This window comes from Myxine glutinosa, chromosome 14 (assembly GCF_964187855.1).
Source record: "Myxine glutinosa chromosome 14, kmMyxGlut1.1, whole genome shotgun sequence".
In the NCBI taxonomy this organism is placed as follows: domain Eukaryota; kingdom Metazoa; phylum Chordata; class Myxini; order Myxiniformes; family Myxinidae; genus Myxine; species Myxine glutinosa.
Genome location: NC_136274.1, coordinates 75,740,224 through 75,756,930, shown reverse-complemented (window position 1 = coordinate 75,756,930; position 16,707 = coordinate 75,740,224). Strand labels below are relative to the sequence as shown.

Here is a 16,707-nt window from a genome sequence, read left to right as displayed (position 1 = left end):
AGGGAACATCAACATCAACATCAACATCCCCACCATCGCCATCAACATCAACATCAACATCCCCACCCCAGCACCAAGGCATTTTCGCACTATCAACTTCCATAAGCTAAACGCTCTTTCACCTACCTCTTTCTCATCCACCCTCTCTGAAAAAATGTCCACTTCTCCCTTCGATAATGGGATGAGTTAATGAGTCGTCGGGGGGCAGAGTCCAATCTCTGTTCGGGAATGTTCGGATGACATCAGGGTTTCCTTGCTGATTGGCAAGTGCTGTTTCTGTCGGCCCTGGCGGTGTTGTGAGCGAATGAGTCCATTGCCTGGCCGGCTGAGTTTTATAAGAACATTAAAGAAAAATCACACGGAGCCAAGCACGTACAGGGGAATTTTAACCATACACCCTATAATTAATTAGCACAAAACCTGGCCCAAATCAAATGGCGACATTCAAACACTCTTAACCTGAACATTTACCCTGCTTTAATGTACATTGAGATGGGTTCTTCTTCTTCGCAACACTCGGAGCATGCTAATTTATACGATTCTGACTTTCCTAAGGTATTTCATTGTTTACCCCCACAAACGCAACACTATCATCCGATGGACGATTAATCGAGCTATCGCCAGCACCATGAACAAGTTACAAATTGCTGCCCTAATTATTGTTGGGAAGGCAATGGCAAACCACCCAGTATAACGATTGCCAATAAACGGTTTCGGCAGTACGGAAAGTGGTTATTCCTCACGGCAGAACACCACAATACGAATAAGCCATACAATAAGGCATTTTCATTATCACAACTACATTCAGGATTCTGCATAAATCACAAGATTAAAAGTGTAAAGTCCAGGTAAAAAGTAGAAGCTTTCGTGTGACGTAAGCACGGAATTCACCTCGAGGCACTTGATTCACAACTTGGAGACGAGTCGCTTTCTGGGGGTCACAAGATGGCGGAAGGTCACGAGTTGTCAGTCGATCGACACCTCAATGAGGAGATTTTGGTCCTTCAGTTGGCGCTCAAGTCATGACTCTGGTTTGTCGAATCCCGCACATGCGTGGCTTCCACTGTTCTCTTCACGAACTGTCTAGGAGGGGAAGCTCATTTTTTAAAGCCATTTGTTCGCCATTTTTGCTCTCTCATCAGTTCCCCAAACGAATGAATGGGACTGTTGGTAACTTGGGTGAAATGTGATTCATCTTCTTCTTCGACCACGACCAACGCGGTTTTTTCAACCGTATGCAGCACTCGATGGAATTTCATAAATACCACAACAAAGCTTTTTTTTCCAACCCGGAAATGGACTAAAATCAAGTGGGAAGGGGGAAATATGAACCTCGAAGCAAGTATTGACGAAAACCGGATTTTCTGTTTTGTGGGAGTAGTAATATGGCGGAAGGAGCGCTTCCGGTGGCTTCAAGACTGGCCGACAAATTAACGTTGGGCGCACTATCCAGTTGGTGTTGAGATCAGTGGTGGTAATACTCATTAATCACCTCAACACAGGAAGTGACGCGCGCTAAAATATCAACTACTACTCAAGGGAGAGTTTGTCTTCTTTTGTGAGGAATAAGTATCTTCGACATCTTCCAAAATGTACCAAAAATAAAAATAGCGTAAAGCTAGGCGTCCCTTCTGTCAGCATTCAGAGAATGCTCGCGATATTGTTAATCTCGCGAGTTTTGAATTTTCTAGATTTCCCAGAGTGCAGTGCGTTCTTTCTTTTTTTTTGGTAGTGACTCCATCATGGGTGAGTGTTTGTTGCACGAGATGTGTTTGTTGCAATCTGGTTCCATCCACCTCTATTTAGCTTCGTCAATACCTTGGCGGGGATGATGAAGGCGTAGAGCTTTGTAAGCTTTGTTTCAGGTCGGGTTTGTATTGTTTTTATATTTTAATGCCTGTCTTGGATGATTCGTTCTTATCCAACATGGCTGGGAGGCCTTTTATCCTTTCCTTGGGATAATTTCCATCGTGTTCGTCTCTCGTTCGTATACCAACCTCCCCTCAAGTTAAATAAATATATATATTTTAATCTTCTGGAATTATCGCCGATCGTGTGAGGTGGTTATGTGGCCTCCCCCATTGCACGTCACGTACCCAGTCGGCCTGGTTTGCCATGATGTTCGAGTCCCGGCGTAATGATGATTCTATATGCATTTCCGACTCTCTGTGGGGATAATGCTTCACCTTGGAGAACTGAACGCTGCTGGATGAGTTGTGTAGGCGACAAGAAGCCGATTCGGATCAGGTCTATCCGTGGATACAAAACGTAAACTGTTCACCTGGCGAAGGTATGCCCTCTACCGAATGCCGTTCTAGTATTTTACCTGGGAATCCAAGGACATCGGTGAACGAAGAACAAACACGTGGCACGTGGAATGAGCCGTCGAGACGACGTGTTGAATGGCGGGAGAATCGCACTTTACTTTATTAAATCTCAACAGGTGAGGTTGGGAATGAAGACCGACAAAGACTGCTCACCTTTGTAGAGGGATCTTTAGGATCAGGAAGGGAATAAAGAGTTCTTTTGAAATGCTGGTTCATCTTCTTCATGTGCAGGTGTATTCTGGTTAATGCCCTTTTAACCTCATTACTTGTAAATCCTTCGGTTAACAGTTAACACGTCGGTCTGATCACTCCCGTTCAAAATCTGATCTACACGTCACCGTTCAAAAGTATGAAGAATTGTTTTTAATAATAATTATACAAATTCTTGTTAAAAAAAAAAGAAAAGAGCTTAAACAAGTTTCTGGATTGACCTATTTAAGGTTCCCACCTAAACCCAGGGTTCAAATCACATAGAGAGTTTCCCATTGTCTTCTGAGGCCCCTGTGATTCACGTGAAAGTGCATTGTCTGCCAATTGCCTTTGTCCTGCTTGTGATTGTTCAAAATCGAGTTAATATGGATTATATTTGTACCATTATAAATTATTAGTCCCCTACTGGTTTCACCGGTGGGGACCATAGGTTTGCTCTCCGGCTACCTGTCCGCTCCACCTTTGGTGTTTCAGACTTTTATGTCTTTTCCCCTTTAACATATTCAATGGAAACTTGGTACATGGCCTTATTATAAGGTACAGAATAAGGTCGAGTTTCAGGGTGTTTCAGTAAATTTTCAGTTATTCTCTTTTTGGACTTGAAAAATATCACATCGGTAGGTGGACACGTATTGCAAAGCATTTCTCGCTCTTGTTGATAATTGATATATGGAGGGGGTCACTTTGTTGGTTAAAATGTATTCAGCACTTCCCCACCTCACCCCTAAATCCTTTTGAATTTGTGGAATACTCCACGTTTTCGCAAATGCATCAAAGTTTCCATGAGAAGTGTAAGCAAGTAGTGGTTTTCCTTCCGTCGAATAAGCTGGTGAAACCGTAAATTGGTGAAGTATCCTGCAGTTGTCGTATCTCATGAATTTGGTGACGATTTGTTTGGAAAGTCGCATTATCTCCGGACTTTAAATTGGCAAGACCAAGACCGGAACACGCACATTGTCTTGGATTATCTAAGCTTTTTGGATCCAAAATCTAGGTTCGCCGAAAAGCAACGAGACAGGCTAAAAGGTAACGTGCTGAGATTGGGGCGACCAGACAAAGATTTCACAAATGGGAGATGAGTGCAGTGAGAGCCTGAAATTTGGGAGTTTAACCACAAGGTGGATAACTGGAAGAATGTGCCTCCTGCAGTTTCTGAGAGCTAATTTGGAGTAGAGGCAGAAAAAAGAGGTCATTGTCCTGTCCGTGGTGCCGGTGTCACCAGACTTGTCCTTTGGCCTCGTTACGGCCGATTCCAATGTTGAGGTTTAAATTCCACCAAGTTCGGGCAAAACGGGTGATGCTGCAGTGCCAACCCATAGGGTAGAGCTGCTTTGCTCTGGATGAAGGCCTTGTAAAGTGGAAGTAGTTCTAACTTTTCGGGAATGATTTCAAATAACGGAGGATGCCTCATCTGCAGCCGGCTTTGGAGGTCGGCCTTTCTGTTTAGCTGAGGACAGATAGGTCGTGGTTGATGGGCAAGACCGTGAGGTTCAAGAGCTGTGGAAATAGCTTTTTATTATTATTATTTTTTTTGTAAGTCAAATGGTCATGAGCATGGCATTTAGAAAGGTTTCTAACTGATGTAATGGCAGAAGTTTGGTGTAAAACCCATCAAAGTTTCAGACCGAAAGGAAAATCTGCCCCATGTGTATTCCCAGGTATCTCGCGTGCCAATTGGCACAAGAGGAGAAAGACTGGCGGCAAAAGAAAGCCTTATCGAAAGAAGCGCAAGTACGAGTTGGGTCGTCCACCTGCAAACACCAAGGTAAGGTGTTGCGTTCCATGGTTCTCTGTGCAGGGTGTCATTTCAGCGTGGGCACTGCTGTCCTGGCACCCGTTCCGTGTCTTGTAGTAAGGGCATTTTATGAGATATTTCACAAATCTGTTTACTAAATTGTTACCAAAAAATTTCTTCACCAATATGTTTGTAAAGGTGTGTAATAACATGTGTTAAAATGTTGAAGTTCAACTCCCGTGGGAAACCCAGAAAAAAAGCTGTTGAATTCGGGTACCGAAAAATTATTTTCGAGAATTTTTTTTTTTTTTAATCGGCCCTTATGTAACTTATGAGGGTCAAATAAGGGTTTTTCATGATTCTGAGTTGATTGTTAACATTTATATTTTCACTTTTACATTTACACACAAAGTAGCTTTTATTTCACATACATATATAATACTCGAGTTATTTCTCATTCACAATGTCAGAAGTTTCAACAGTCATTGTCTATGTCTTCTTCAGACTCAACAACATCATGACTGCAGTTTCTGCATATAATGCCATTACAGACTCCACAGGCCGAGATGCACGTGACCCCATTCTTCTTGCAGCTGCATCGCCGGTTGCTGCAATCTCCATGACAATTACAGCTCGTGAACTGCAATAGCTCCTCAGGAGCCGTGGGGTCCAGTGTTGGAACTGGCTCATACCCATGCACACCTATTGTCCATCCATAGTCACTGGGGTTCAGAGACATGCTCTGTAGAAGGATCCTCTTTCAGAGTGGTGAAGATGGTGTTGAGGTCATTAGGGTCTCCTTCAAAAACTGGGAGGAACTCGATCTGTGTGCTCTGCTTTGCATCATTAGCATGGATTCTCTTCATCCAGCCATTCCAGTTGGAGTGTGGGAACTCAGGATCGTTGGCTTTGATCACCCACCCCGCTGCCCAGAGTGTGTCACCTGGAGTGAGGAGTGGCTGATCATGAGCCAGGGAGGAGGAAAGCTCAGCGAGGGGGAGAAACATGATCGCGTTCGTTCCTATCTGTTTCCTGTTCGTAAATGGAATAATCTTTACTTCAGTTCCTCTCAGGATCTTAGCTTTGTCGAGTGCCTTCAACTTCACCCGGGGGAAAGCTGCTGTTGTCTGTGGATCTGGCAAAGGTGGTGCCGGAGAGGTGACTTCGATCCAACCCATTGAGTGAAAGGGAGTGTTTCCGTGAATAGAGACAATGTTTAAATCTATATTGTCTCCAACAAACTGAGTGACTGCATTGTTTGTTTCCCCAACCTCCATAAAGACCACCTGATCATTACTTGACAATTCACTTTCACTGGCTGGCACTTTGGCTGTCATCACTGATTGATCCTCAAGCGCAGCATCAACCGCAACCTCATCATTGATCTGTTCATCGGTTTCCTCCACAATGGTGTCAAGAGTGCCAGAAGTATCTGGAACATCATCTCCACTCCTACTATTAAGGAAGCAGTATTTGTAGTTTTGTGTCTCCGTGTAAGACTCAGTGTATCCCAGCCGGTGGAACTTGTTGAGCATCCATTTTGACCCAAATCTATGATCAAGTTGTATGGCAAGCCCCATTTGGTGTGGCAATACTCCAGACCGAGGTCGACAGGCCTTAATAAAATTCTGCCCCCAAACGGCAACTCTTTCGTCTGTCTTGACAATCGGTCTCAAGAACATCTGAAGGCTTGCAGGAACAAGTGTCAGCTGACTATCGATGTCAGTCATACTGTGTGTGGTGGGGTATGACTTTGGACCTAAATCAATCAAGGCAATATCATTGGATATGAACTTGAGTGCCGTCTTTATGATCTGAGTCTTCTCATCTCCATGGTCAAGATTAGCATGATGCCCTCGCAGAATATTGTCGGTGCCATCTTTGAGACAGAGTACATCTGCCCTTCTTTCCTGTGTTGTGAAATACAAGGTGTCTTCGTATTTCTCTAGAAGTTTTATCTTTAGCCAATGCTTTGAATAAGAAAGGCTCTTCTCTGGTGACTGATCAAACTCCTGCAGCTTTTCATGGACTTGGTCCATGTTCATTACCCCATGCTCTAATTCTGAGTCTAACCATTCGCAGAATTCAATAAAAACTGCCTCTCGCTCCTCATCAATACTCCTCTGTCCTCTCTTCCTTTTTCCTTCCTCATCAGTCTTGGACAAACTGTCACCTCTCGCAAACATAAGTTTGCATCGCAAATGGTACAGTGTTTCTTCTGCTACCAAGTCGTTGATCCCTTCCAGGCGTCCAGTGACTTCAGTGCCCCAGTCATCCCCGCGACTCCGTGCTGTCTTCAGCAAGCTTGCCTTCAGTGTATGTGCAGTCAAATTATCTGGCACTCTGTATTTCTTTCTAGCTTGTGCTGGATTATTTTTGTAGAGCTGGGCTGGTTGGTTGCAAAGAATGCATACATCCTTATACAGGAGGTCAACGCTCCCCCTATCTGATCTTCTAGAACTGCAGCCAGTTGATGAACTGAACTCACAAGTAGTGCGTCTTCTCTTCAACTTTGATGACTCTTTCTCTGCCTTTGATGCTTGAGCTGACTTCTTGGTGGTTGCAACAAAGTTGTTGTACAGATCATTTTTACACTTCTGGTGGTACCTCAGTTTTCCTTCCTTTTGAGCCTCCTTCATACGTTCCACAACAGTAACATTTTCGACAGTTTCTGCTTGTTTCAATAAAGTTGAGTATCCCTTTGGAGTTGCCTGTATGAGCCTTTCAGCTGGTGTATCCGAGCGTGCACAGATGAAGCAATTGAGCACAGGTGGAGTAACGTCTTCATCCATATTGCTAGACTCCATGTCCTGCAAAGTAGAAAATGAGATATATTTAGAAATTATTTTTCCACAAAGGAGTGTCTGTGGTGAAATATAAATGTTAACAATCAACTCAGAATCATGAAAAACCCTTATTTGACCCCTCATAAGTTACTTAAGGGCCGATTTAAAAAAAATAAAAATTCTCGAAAATAATTTTTCGGTACCCGAATTCAACAGCTTTTTTTCTGGGTTTCCCACGGGAGTTGACCTTCAACATTTTAACACATGTTATTACACACCTTTACAAACATATTGGTGAAGAAATTTTTTGGTAACAATTTAGTTAACAGATTTTCATATGTTTCCCTTACTATTGTTGGGATAACGTGCAGGTTTGCCTGGCGGAATGATGAAGCTTGTTTGGTGCAGAGCTTGGTCGAGAGGCAATTTGTCTCCACCTGGTGATGTTATGCCTTTTGTCATAGTTACTCTGACCGTGGTTGTGCAAAGTTTGTTGTGATCTTTATTTGGATGTTCTTTCCACAGCTTTGTTGGGGTCTAATTTTTTTTCACCCCTAACCCCCTTTCCATTCGACTTTTGCCTTCAAAGCTTGGTTCCAAGAGAATCCGTATCATAAGAGTACGTGGGGGTAACAAGAAGTTCCGAGCGCTGCGCCTTGACACTGGGAACTTCTCTTGGGGCTCTGAAGGTGAGTCTAAATTGTCAAACTGTTCTATTTGAGAGAATTTCTCCCTTAAAAATATCACGCACAAATTTCTTTCAATGGCAAATGCTCCATTCTGGATTTGGTTTGAACCAACTTCCCTGCCAATGCCATCCTCTCCTTCTGATCTACTTAGTTCATCTGATCATTGTGAAGGTTCACATCTCTCTAGCCGTACTTGAACAGCCGCAACGCCAGGGAGTCTGGCAGTTCACTCATGCAAATTGACAGGAACTACAAGCAGCTATTGCGCTCCATTGCTCTCCCATATCTATCACCCCTGATATTTTCTCAACCTGGAATGTCTTCCACATAAACCTGCTCTGATGCACCGGTTCATCCCATCTCCTCTTCAGTTATCTCACCTATATTCGCACCCATGGTACACTATCATGTAGTGAGGAGGCAGTTGCCTTGAATTGAAACAAGTTGCAATCTCCTCCTGGAAGGCAAATCTGACCAAGGACAACTTCAGATAATTCTAAAAAGTCCGCAACAAGTGTGCACCCATTCTCAGGAGTGCCGGAAACCAAGAAATGTCCAAATCTCTCCTCCTCCCATGTCTCTCCTCCTCCCCCTTTCCCCCCATGTCTCCCCCTTGCCCCCCATGTCTCCCCCTTCCCCCCTATGTCTCCCCATTGCCCCCGTGTCTCCCCCTTGCCCCCCGTGTCTCCCCCTTGCCCCCGTGTCTCCCCCTTGCCCCCCCCGTGTCTCCCCCTTGCCCCCCGTGTCGCCCCCCTTGCCCCCCGTGTATCCCCTTTGCCCCCCCGTGTCTCCCCCTTGCCCCTCGTGTCTCCCCCTTGCCCGCCCCGTGTCTCCCCCTTGCCCCCCCGTGTCTCCCCCTTGCCCCCCCCGTGTCTCCCCCTTGCCCCCCCGTGTCTCCCCCTTGCCCCCCGTGTCTCCCCCTTGCCCCCCGTGTCTCCCCCTTGCCCCCCCCGTGTCTCCCCCTTGCCCCCCGTGTCTCCCCCTTGCCCCCCTCGTCTCCCGCCCCTCGCCTCTCGCCCCTCACCTCTCGCCCCCATATATATGTCACTGTCTCTGTCTCTCTCTGTGTTTCTGTCTCTGTCTCTGTCTCTGTCTCTCTCTCTGTCTCTCTCTGTCTCTGTCTGTCTCGGTCTGTCTCTCGGACTGTCGGTCTCTCCTCTCCTCCTCTCGCTCCCCCTATCTGTGTCCCTTGCCCCCTCTTGCTTCCCCCTATCTGTCACCCTTTCCCCCTCCTCTCGCTCCCCCTATCTGTCTCCCTTGCCCCCTCCTCTCGCTTCCCCCTATCTGTCTCCCTTTCCCCCTCCTCTCGCTCCCCCTATCTGTCTCCCTTGCCCCCTCCTCTCGCTCCCCTTATCTGTCTCCCTCCCCTCTCCCCTCCCACCCATCTCTTCCCCTGCTATCTCTCTTGTGGGGTATATAGACTGCAGTAGATCTGCGATGAGGTGTGGTCGTCGATGTGATAAGCATAGATTGCCTCACGGATGTCAGGGTTCCTCCAAATGTTTTTTTACTTTAGTGTTCAACAGCATTAGCGACGGTTTTAAAAGGTAAACATCGGTAGGAAGTACATTACCAAGGGTAGTCCCAAAAGACTGACCCGACTATAGGTTTTATTCCTTTGATCTGTTTCATCCTGTGCCAAACTTGCACTAAATGAAGCGGACTTGCTCATTCCGTACCGATGTGCGTCCAGGGTGCACCCGGAAAACGCGGCTCATCGACGTGGTCTACAATGCCAGCAACAATGAGCTAGTGCGGACCAAGACCTTGGTGAAGAATGCTGTGGTGCTCGTGGACAGCACTCCTTTTCGCCAGTGGTACGAGTCGCACTACGCTCTGCCCCTAGGCCGTCGCAAGGGAGCAAAGCTTGTAAGTTTGGTCGCTGCCTCCTTGATTTATTTTGTATTTTTTGTGAAGAGCCATCTTCTTGCTGGTTCTCTCACACTTTATTCTTTACTTCTCAGTGTGCTGCTATTCCTACATATTGTACTTGGTTATTGTTTGTTGCTGTCCCCCTTGTTTTTGGGGGGGAAAAAACACCGAGGGATGTTGTAATTGGCTCCATCTGGCACAAAGGTGCAAGACTGAAGTCATTTTTGGATCCGCCTTTTGGGGCAGGGTCAAAAGTTCAAATACTGAAAATTGTAATTGTGAGCACATTTTAATGAAAATTTGTGTATGCAATTGACATTGAGAGATGTGAAATATATAAGAATGTTTTGGGGGTTGGGGGGGGGGGGGTTTGACCCCTGGTTCATTCCTCAGTGGGTGGGCACTTCGGGTCACGGGTCAAAACAGGGAAACAACATTTTATATTGGCTCATTCCTGGTGGAACTTTCTGCCACCTTTTAACTTTGCTTTAGGTGGGAATTGACAGTCGCTTGATGACATTTTAAAGAATGTGCTTTTTAATCTTCTTTTAAATAAGAAGTTTAATTTTCAGTTCACCAAATAATGCCGATGATGAGTATCTAAACCAGTTCTGCTACTGACAGCTGCTGATGATACTTTTAATTCTGAGGCACTGGGGTTGGAAGGCCATTTTTAATACATCATTGGTGCTTAAAGGAGGATAGAATGGGAAAATAACCCGTGGAATGCTGAAGGACGCAAATGTTGTTTTGTTTAAACTGATTGGGTGTTCTGGTGCTTTGCGTGTCCCTTCAGACCCCAGAAGAGGAGGAGGTGCTGAACAGGAAGAGATCAAAGAAAACCATGAAAAAGTATGAGAAACGACGAGTCGTGGCAAAACTCCCGCAGGCAGTCGAGGACCAGTTCCTGCAAGGCAAGCTGATGGGTAAGAACACCAAGGCCTCATTTTGCTGACCATGTAGTGCGTGCACTCACCTTCACCGCACATCGCTTATATGCTTTTGCAATTTCTCCCCCAACCCTCCCCCTCCTCACCTAGCATGCGTTGCATCACGGCCTGGCCAATGTGGCCGAGCGGACGGCTACATCCTGGAAGGCAAGGAGCTCGAGTTCTACCTTCGCAAAATAAAAGCCAAGAAGGGGAAGTGAGGTGGAATGGTGGTTACCTGGCTCCATGCCCTTGTTACCAGTTATTTTGCTCTTTGTTCATTGAAAATAAAATGATGGAAAACGTTGCTGTTGGTTCTGTAGTTGTGACTCGATACCGATTGGCATTTTTTACTACAATTTCATTGCCAGGCTTTACGTCTCATCTCCTCCTTGAGCATTTTGACAGTTTTTTTTTTGTACCTGTCACCTGCAATGCTCCATCTGACGTTTTCATGTTATTTTAAATGAAGATTCACCTCTATCAGTTGACGAGCAGAATTCTCTGCTGGGATTCTTGTCTGGGAATGTGGAACCATATAATCATGTCTCACTCCAAACCGTTTTCTACTAGGATCTCATAAAGCAAAGAAAGGACGATGTGAATGTCTCCGGATCCACACACGATGAAATGGAACGACCCCTTACGACTTAAACTCGTGTTTTTGTGACTTGAGAAAGGCAGCCCGAACTGATATCGAGCTCTCAAACGATCCTGAGGGTGGCAGACACCGCTTCTGAGCCTCGCAGATTGCAGTCCGTAATGCAAATTGTGAGCTGCTTTTTGAGTTTTTTTTAAATTGTTTAATTTTTTTTAGGCCACCAGCTCTCCGCGTTGGGTAGGTAAGTTGGAATCGTTGCGAAGAGCGAGGTCTTCAAATTAATGCAGTTTTGTGCGATATGCACCTTGAGTTTGCCAGTGAATTTTTAACATCCATGACGATCCTTCCTGCTTCCATAAATGGCAATTGTGAAGCTCAAGGAGCTAATGGCTGTAAAATGCAGTGCACTTTTCCTTGGAAGATTAATGGTGCTCTCCGTGGAATATTTAGCTTGGAGTCTTGCCATATCGAGGGAGTTCTGTTTACTCGTGTACGATGCTGGCGGCGTGACAAATTGAAGTAAAGCGTAGTGTTATCCAACGTTATTCCTTTCGTTGCCAAGGAAACGATTGTATGTGGCCTTTGCTCGGTTATTGTTCTTAACCCCCTGCCCCATTTTTAACTCAACTGGACTATGTCCAGCTGAGTTTTTGTCGACACCGTGTCCGTCGTCTGTCTGTCTAAACAATTCGACGTCTGCGCCTTAAAAGTCACAAATTTTGATGAAATTTGATGAAACTTGTTATGCAGCATCTTTAAGACATAAACTAGTTTGGGATTGCATATGGGCGCGACAGGGCGGCCATATTGAAAAATCCATTTTTGTCAATCTGGTACTTCCTAATGTAGCTTGAAGGCTGAAACTTGGTGTGTAGACTATGTACCAATCCTTAACATATATTATGGGTTTTGACGATGTCCGAAAAATGACCTCGTGACCTATGACATGACTTGACCCATAAACATCAGTTTGGACGACGTCCAAGCTCTAAAAGTCACAAATACTGATGAAATTTGATGAAACTTGTGCCTTTTACCACTTAAAGATATTTGAAAACATATAAACGATATAGTTTGTGGTTCTATGATGCATATTCTAACCATATTGATATAGACCAGTTGAGTTCAGGTTCCCTGAAACCTCGTTTATTTTTTTTGGCCTGCCTTTACAATACCAATTGGGCTGTTGTGCTATCTGGAGTATTTCTGCTTACCCATACAAAAAGAAAATGGAAATTGTGGATTAAAAGCAAGAGACGCACAGATGCGGGTTTCATAATTAACCAAACGCAGCATTTAGTGGTTATTCCAGGTTTCCTTGTGAAAATGGTGGTGTGCTTTCTCTAAATTGTTGAAATGCTTTTGGTGAGTTTACCTACATGGTCATGCTTGGGTGTGCAACAAGAGGCACACTTAGGTTAGAACCGTGTTTCCTGACCCGACTATAAACTGTTGGATTGGTCCATCACGGTGCCTTCCTTGGTAGCATTGGTCAGTGGACTAAAGGTCATAGGTCATATTTCGTGGTGAGTAGGTGAGTTGTTTTTTTTGTGGTGCCAAAACCAAATTGAAATTTCTGCTTTTGCCGCTGTTTTGCAAAGAGTGCTTTGTTGCTCTGGACCTGCTTTCTGGGTGCAGTGGAACCCCGACATTCGTGAGGGATACATTCTTGCAAATGACCGTGCTTCCATGAGTGGTGGAACATTGTTTCAATCGGAAAAAGGGGGATAGGCTCACAGGGGTTTGTGATTCATGAGGGAATAAAAAAAAAAAAAGAAGTTTAACAAATGCACAAAATTAGTTTCGTTAAAAATGAAACTTCAATTCCTTAGGGTCCAGGTCGTCAAAGCCTTCCCCTGCCATCTCCCGTGGCAACCCGGCAATTTTCCACCTCTCAATGTTGTTGCGGAAGCTTCTGAAGTCTTTGCTGCCTGTGGCCATATATGTTTGCCAGTAAGCGTTGATGGTGGAGGCTTTCACTTCGTCCAGGGAGTCTGATGGTGCTGAATCACTGATGCAGTGGGCTATGTTGAAGTCCTTCCAATATTTCCTGATGCTAATTTTGGGATCGGTCTCCATAGCCTCCAAGGTGTGGTGGGTTTCATACGTTTTGAAAGTGCCAAATATTACTTGGACTATTGGTTGGATTAGGGAGGTGGTGTTGGGTGGTGCAGGAGGATGACCTCACCATTGAGATGGGCCACCTTCAGCTCCTCAAGGTGGCCTAGGGTGTTGTCCACCAGCAGGAGGACCTTGATTGAGAGGTTCTTTTCTGCCAGATACTTGTCCACTTGAGGCACACAGCAGTTGTGGAATTAATCCATGAATATGGCAGCTGTTGCCCGTGCCTTTTTGTTCGCCCTCCAAGGTACGGGCAGGGCAGAGTGCTTGTTTTTGCCCTTGAGAGCAGGTGGGTTCAGGGTACGTACGGTACAGCATCATCAATTTTGTCATGCAGTCCCCGTTGGTGTTGGCACAGAGAAGAGATGCCCGCCCGGTCCTTTACTACGGCCTTGAACCCCGATGATGTCCGTCCTCTTCCTTGGAGATGAAAGTTCTTGAGGGCATTTTCTTCCAGAAAAGGCCGGTCTCATCAGAATTGAAGACCTTCTCTAGTATCGGCTATGCGAGTTGAGCAGGCAAAGTTGCTTGGAAGGAACTAAGGCCACTGACTTCTACCCACATGACTTGTGCTGGCAGCATTTTCTGCATCAGCACCACCTGCATCACTCATGTTAGCATCACCATCCCAACCCATCAGATGATCATAAATGCGCTTTGCCTTTTCACGGATGATGGGTCCACCGAAAGGAACGTTCTTCTGTGCGTTGTCCTCAAGGGACATGTTCAACGCCTTCTCCATTTTCTCAATATGGACCTCCCTGACCTGTGCAACGATTTTGCCACATGTGCTGCGAAAGTAGAATCAGTTCACCTTTTATAAACCGCGAATGTCGGGGGTTCTATGGTACTTTACTTGGGTATTCCAGCCTTCCAATGCATTTGTGATGCAATGGCGTTCAACATCAATAGGGTATTCTTTTGGAAAGGGTGGCCACAGTGATGATCCTCTAAGTAGAGGGAAATGTCAACATTTACCTGACATTTGTTTGGAAAGGTAGGCCGAACAGACTCGTCATGACTCCTGAGGCTGGACAAGAACATCTCACGAATGGCGGAACCGCTAGTGAAGGTCATAACTGCGTCTTGTTCCAAGGATGCACACCTACACCTGCCTCTGAGCTCTCCAACCTGGATGCCAATCTCGGTCCAGGTATGAACTGTCACCTGGCGTTCCGCATGCAAGGTGAGTGACATCAATGTGTACCGTCCCTCGGATGGCCGTTTAACAGGGTGTCCCGTCTGCCAGCGTTAGTTCGAAGCAAACCTACAGGGGGCACTGCATCACCGGCACAGCTGCGACCCCAGCAAATGAAGCTCCCCTGCAGACTGCACTTCGATGCTGCATAGGAAGGAAGTTTCCCTGCGATGTGAACACGGCATTCGTTGCTCGCCATTAACTCCAACATGGTCCATATATCCTGTCACACCATGTGGGAAGGGCAGGTAAGCTGGAGGAGGTTACCTGATGGCTCCAAGGTGCAGGACAAGGACATAAGGAGACATTTTACCTTCACAAGACGTACATTGACATCGACAGGTAATAAGCGATTAAATCGTTTTTGGGATTTCTTGGACGGTCTGACGTGTCCAATGGTGGGGAAGTGATTAAACGTACGGTGTGCCGCATCTCGGAGCACGACGACCTGCGTACACACGCCGTACGTCCAGACGTCCAATATGGTCTTTACGTACGTCAACATCCCGTAAACGTCGACGTGTGTGGAGGGAGCTCAGCTCGGGAATCGGGACCAATGGAGACCATTCGGACCATGGAACCTGCGGACGTGAAAGGTCAACTTTGTCCCTGCACCGTTTGAGTTTTAGTTCGTGGTCAAGTAAGCGACGGGTTCCGACGACATCGCGAGGAAGCTAGTGAGGAGGTGAAGCAAGTGAGGAGGTGACGTGAAGACATGAGTGATGAGGGGGTGAAGTGAGGCGATGACGTGAATATATGAGTGATGGGATGAAGTGAGACGATGACGTGAGGTGAAATGAGGAGGTTCCGTGAAGACATGAGTGATGAGGGGTTGAAGTGAGACGACGACGTGAGGAGAAGTGAGGCGATGACGTGAAGATATTAGTGATGGGGTGAAGTGAGACGACAATGTGAGAAGTGAGGAGGTGCCGTGAAGACGAGTGATGAGGGGGCGAAGTGAGACGACAACGTGAGGAGAAGTGAGGCGGTGACGTGAAGACATGAGTGATGAGGAGGTGAAGTGAGACGACAACGTGAGGAGAAGTGGGGCGGTGACGTGAAGACATGAGTGATGAGGAGGTGAAGTGAGACGACGACGTGAGGAGAAGTGAGGTGGTGACGTGAAGACATGAGTGATGAGGGGGTGAAGTGAGACGACGACGTGAGAAGCGAGGAGGTGCCGTGAAGACATGAGTGATGAGGGGGTAAAGTGAGGCGGTGACGTGAAGACATGAGTGATGAGGGGGTGAAGTGAGACGACAACGTGAGGAGAAGTGAGGCGGTGACGTGAAGACATGAGATGAGGAGGTGAAGTGAGACGACGACGTGAGGGGAAGTGAGGTGGTGACGTGAAGACATGAGTGATGAGGGGGTGAAGTGAGACGACGACGTGAGAAGTGAGGAGGTGCCGTGAAGACATGACATGAGTGATGAGGGGTGAAGTGAGACGACGACGTGAGAAGTGAGGCGGTGAAGTGAGACGACGACGTGAGGAGACGAAATGAGACGACGAAGTGGGGAGACGAAGTGAGACGACGACGTCAGACGACGAAGTGGGGAGACGAAGTGAGGAGACGACGCTAGGGGGCGCTTCCGCCATCTCAAGTCCTCCCGCCCACGCGTGTTGCTCTGGTGCTCCCGGCAAGGAAAGAAGCAGCGCTGAAGATCGTTCGTCTGGCCTTGTTGCAGCGGCGGTCCTTCATTCTCCTGAACAGTCGGTCTTCCCACATCGGTGTCGACCCCATGGGGCTCTGACAAGTGGAGGAAAGCGACAGAGAAAGAGAGGGAGATGCGAGCGGTTTGATCGGGGAAGAATCAAGGCGGGGATTCGGACCTGGTGACCGTTCAGAGGTAAGACCAACCAGTCATGGTGTCTCCAGCTCGCTCGAGCGAGCTGCACCTCCATCCTCCACGTCTACCTAAACGTCGATCTTTCTCGACTCCTTTCCGCCTCCTAATAGTAAATACCTTTGGTTGCACTCATTAGACCAGTGTTCGCCAATGAAATGTTGGTGGTGGTTTAACATTAGAACCACTGAGGGTCTCAAGGTCACAGGTGGCGGGAAGATCTGTGCTCGAGGCTCTTGGGCACCTCCGTTAAAGGCCTTCTCAGGTGTCCGTCCACCTTGGGACCCCCTCCCAGTCATACTAATAGTTGTTGTTTTTTGCATTTGTTGCTCCATCAGGTTGAAACGTCTGCCCTTAAAATGTTTTATGTCTGATGTACAAGTTGCTTTCT

General features: G+C 46.5%; 3 protein-coding genes across 4 annotated transcripts in view; 2 read left to right on the top strand and 1 right to left on the bottom strand.

Annotated features, from left to right (window-relative positions):
• Positions 1-16,707, bottom strand: part of LOC137418699 (uncharacterized) — a 41,522-nt gene that overhangs the window by 5,848 nt on the left and 18,967 nt on the right. The window contains exon 3 of the mRNA XM_078768280.1: positions 127-325. The gene's annotated coding sequence lies outside the window, so the exon portion shown is untranslated. The remainder of the gene's footprint in view (positions 1-126; positions 326-16,707) is intronic.
• Positions 1,696-10,855, top strand: LOC137418700 (small ribosomal subunit protein eS8). Its single transcript, XM_068104805.2, has 6 exons — positions 1,696-1,746; positions 4,196-4,302; positions 7,648-7,747; positions 9,441-9,616; positions 10,416-10,545; positions 10,660-10,855. Exons 1-6 carry the CDS (start codon positions 1,743-1,745, stop codon positions 10,767-10,769), a joined length of 627 nt encoding a protein of 208 aa, XP_067960906.1. The 5' UTR covers positions 1,696-1,742; the 3' UTR covers positions 10,770-10,855.
• LOC137418698 (membrane-associated phosphatidylinositol transfer protein 2) overlaps positions 14,645-16,707 on the top strand; it is a 202,616-nt gene continuing 200,553 nt past the window's right edge. The window contains exon 1 of one of the 2 annotated variants that reach the window (XM_068104800.2): positions 14,645-14,810. The gene's annotated coding sequence lies outside the window, so the exon portion shown is untranslated. Of the gene's footprint in view, positions 14,811-14,841; positions 16,320-16,707 lie in introns of those variants that run through there. The other variant, XM_068104799.2, reaches the window with a different exon arrangement.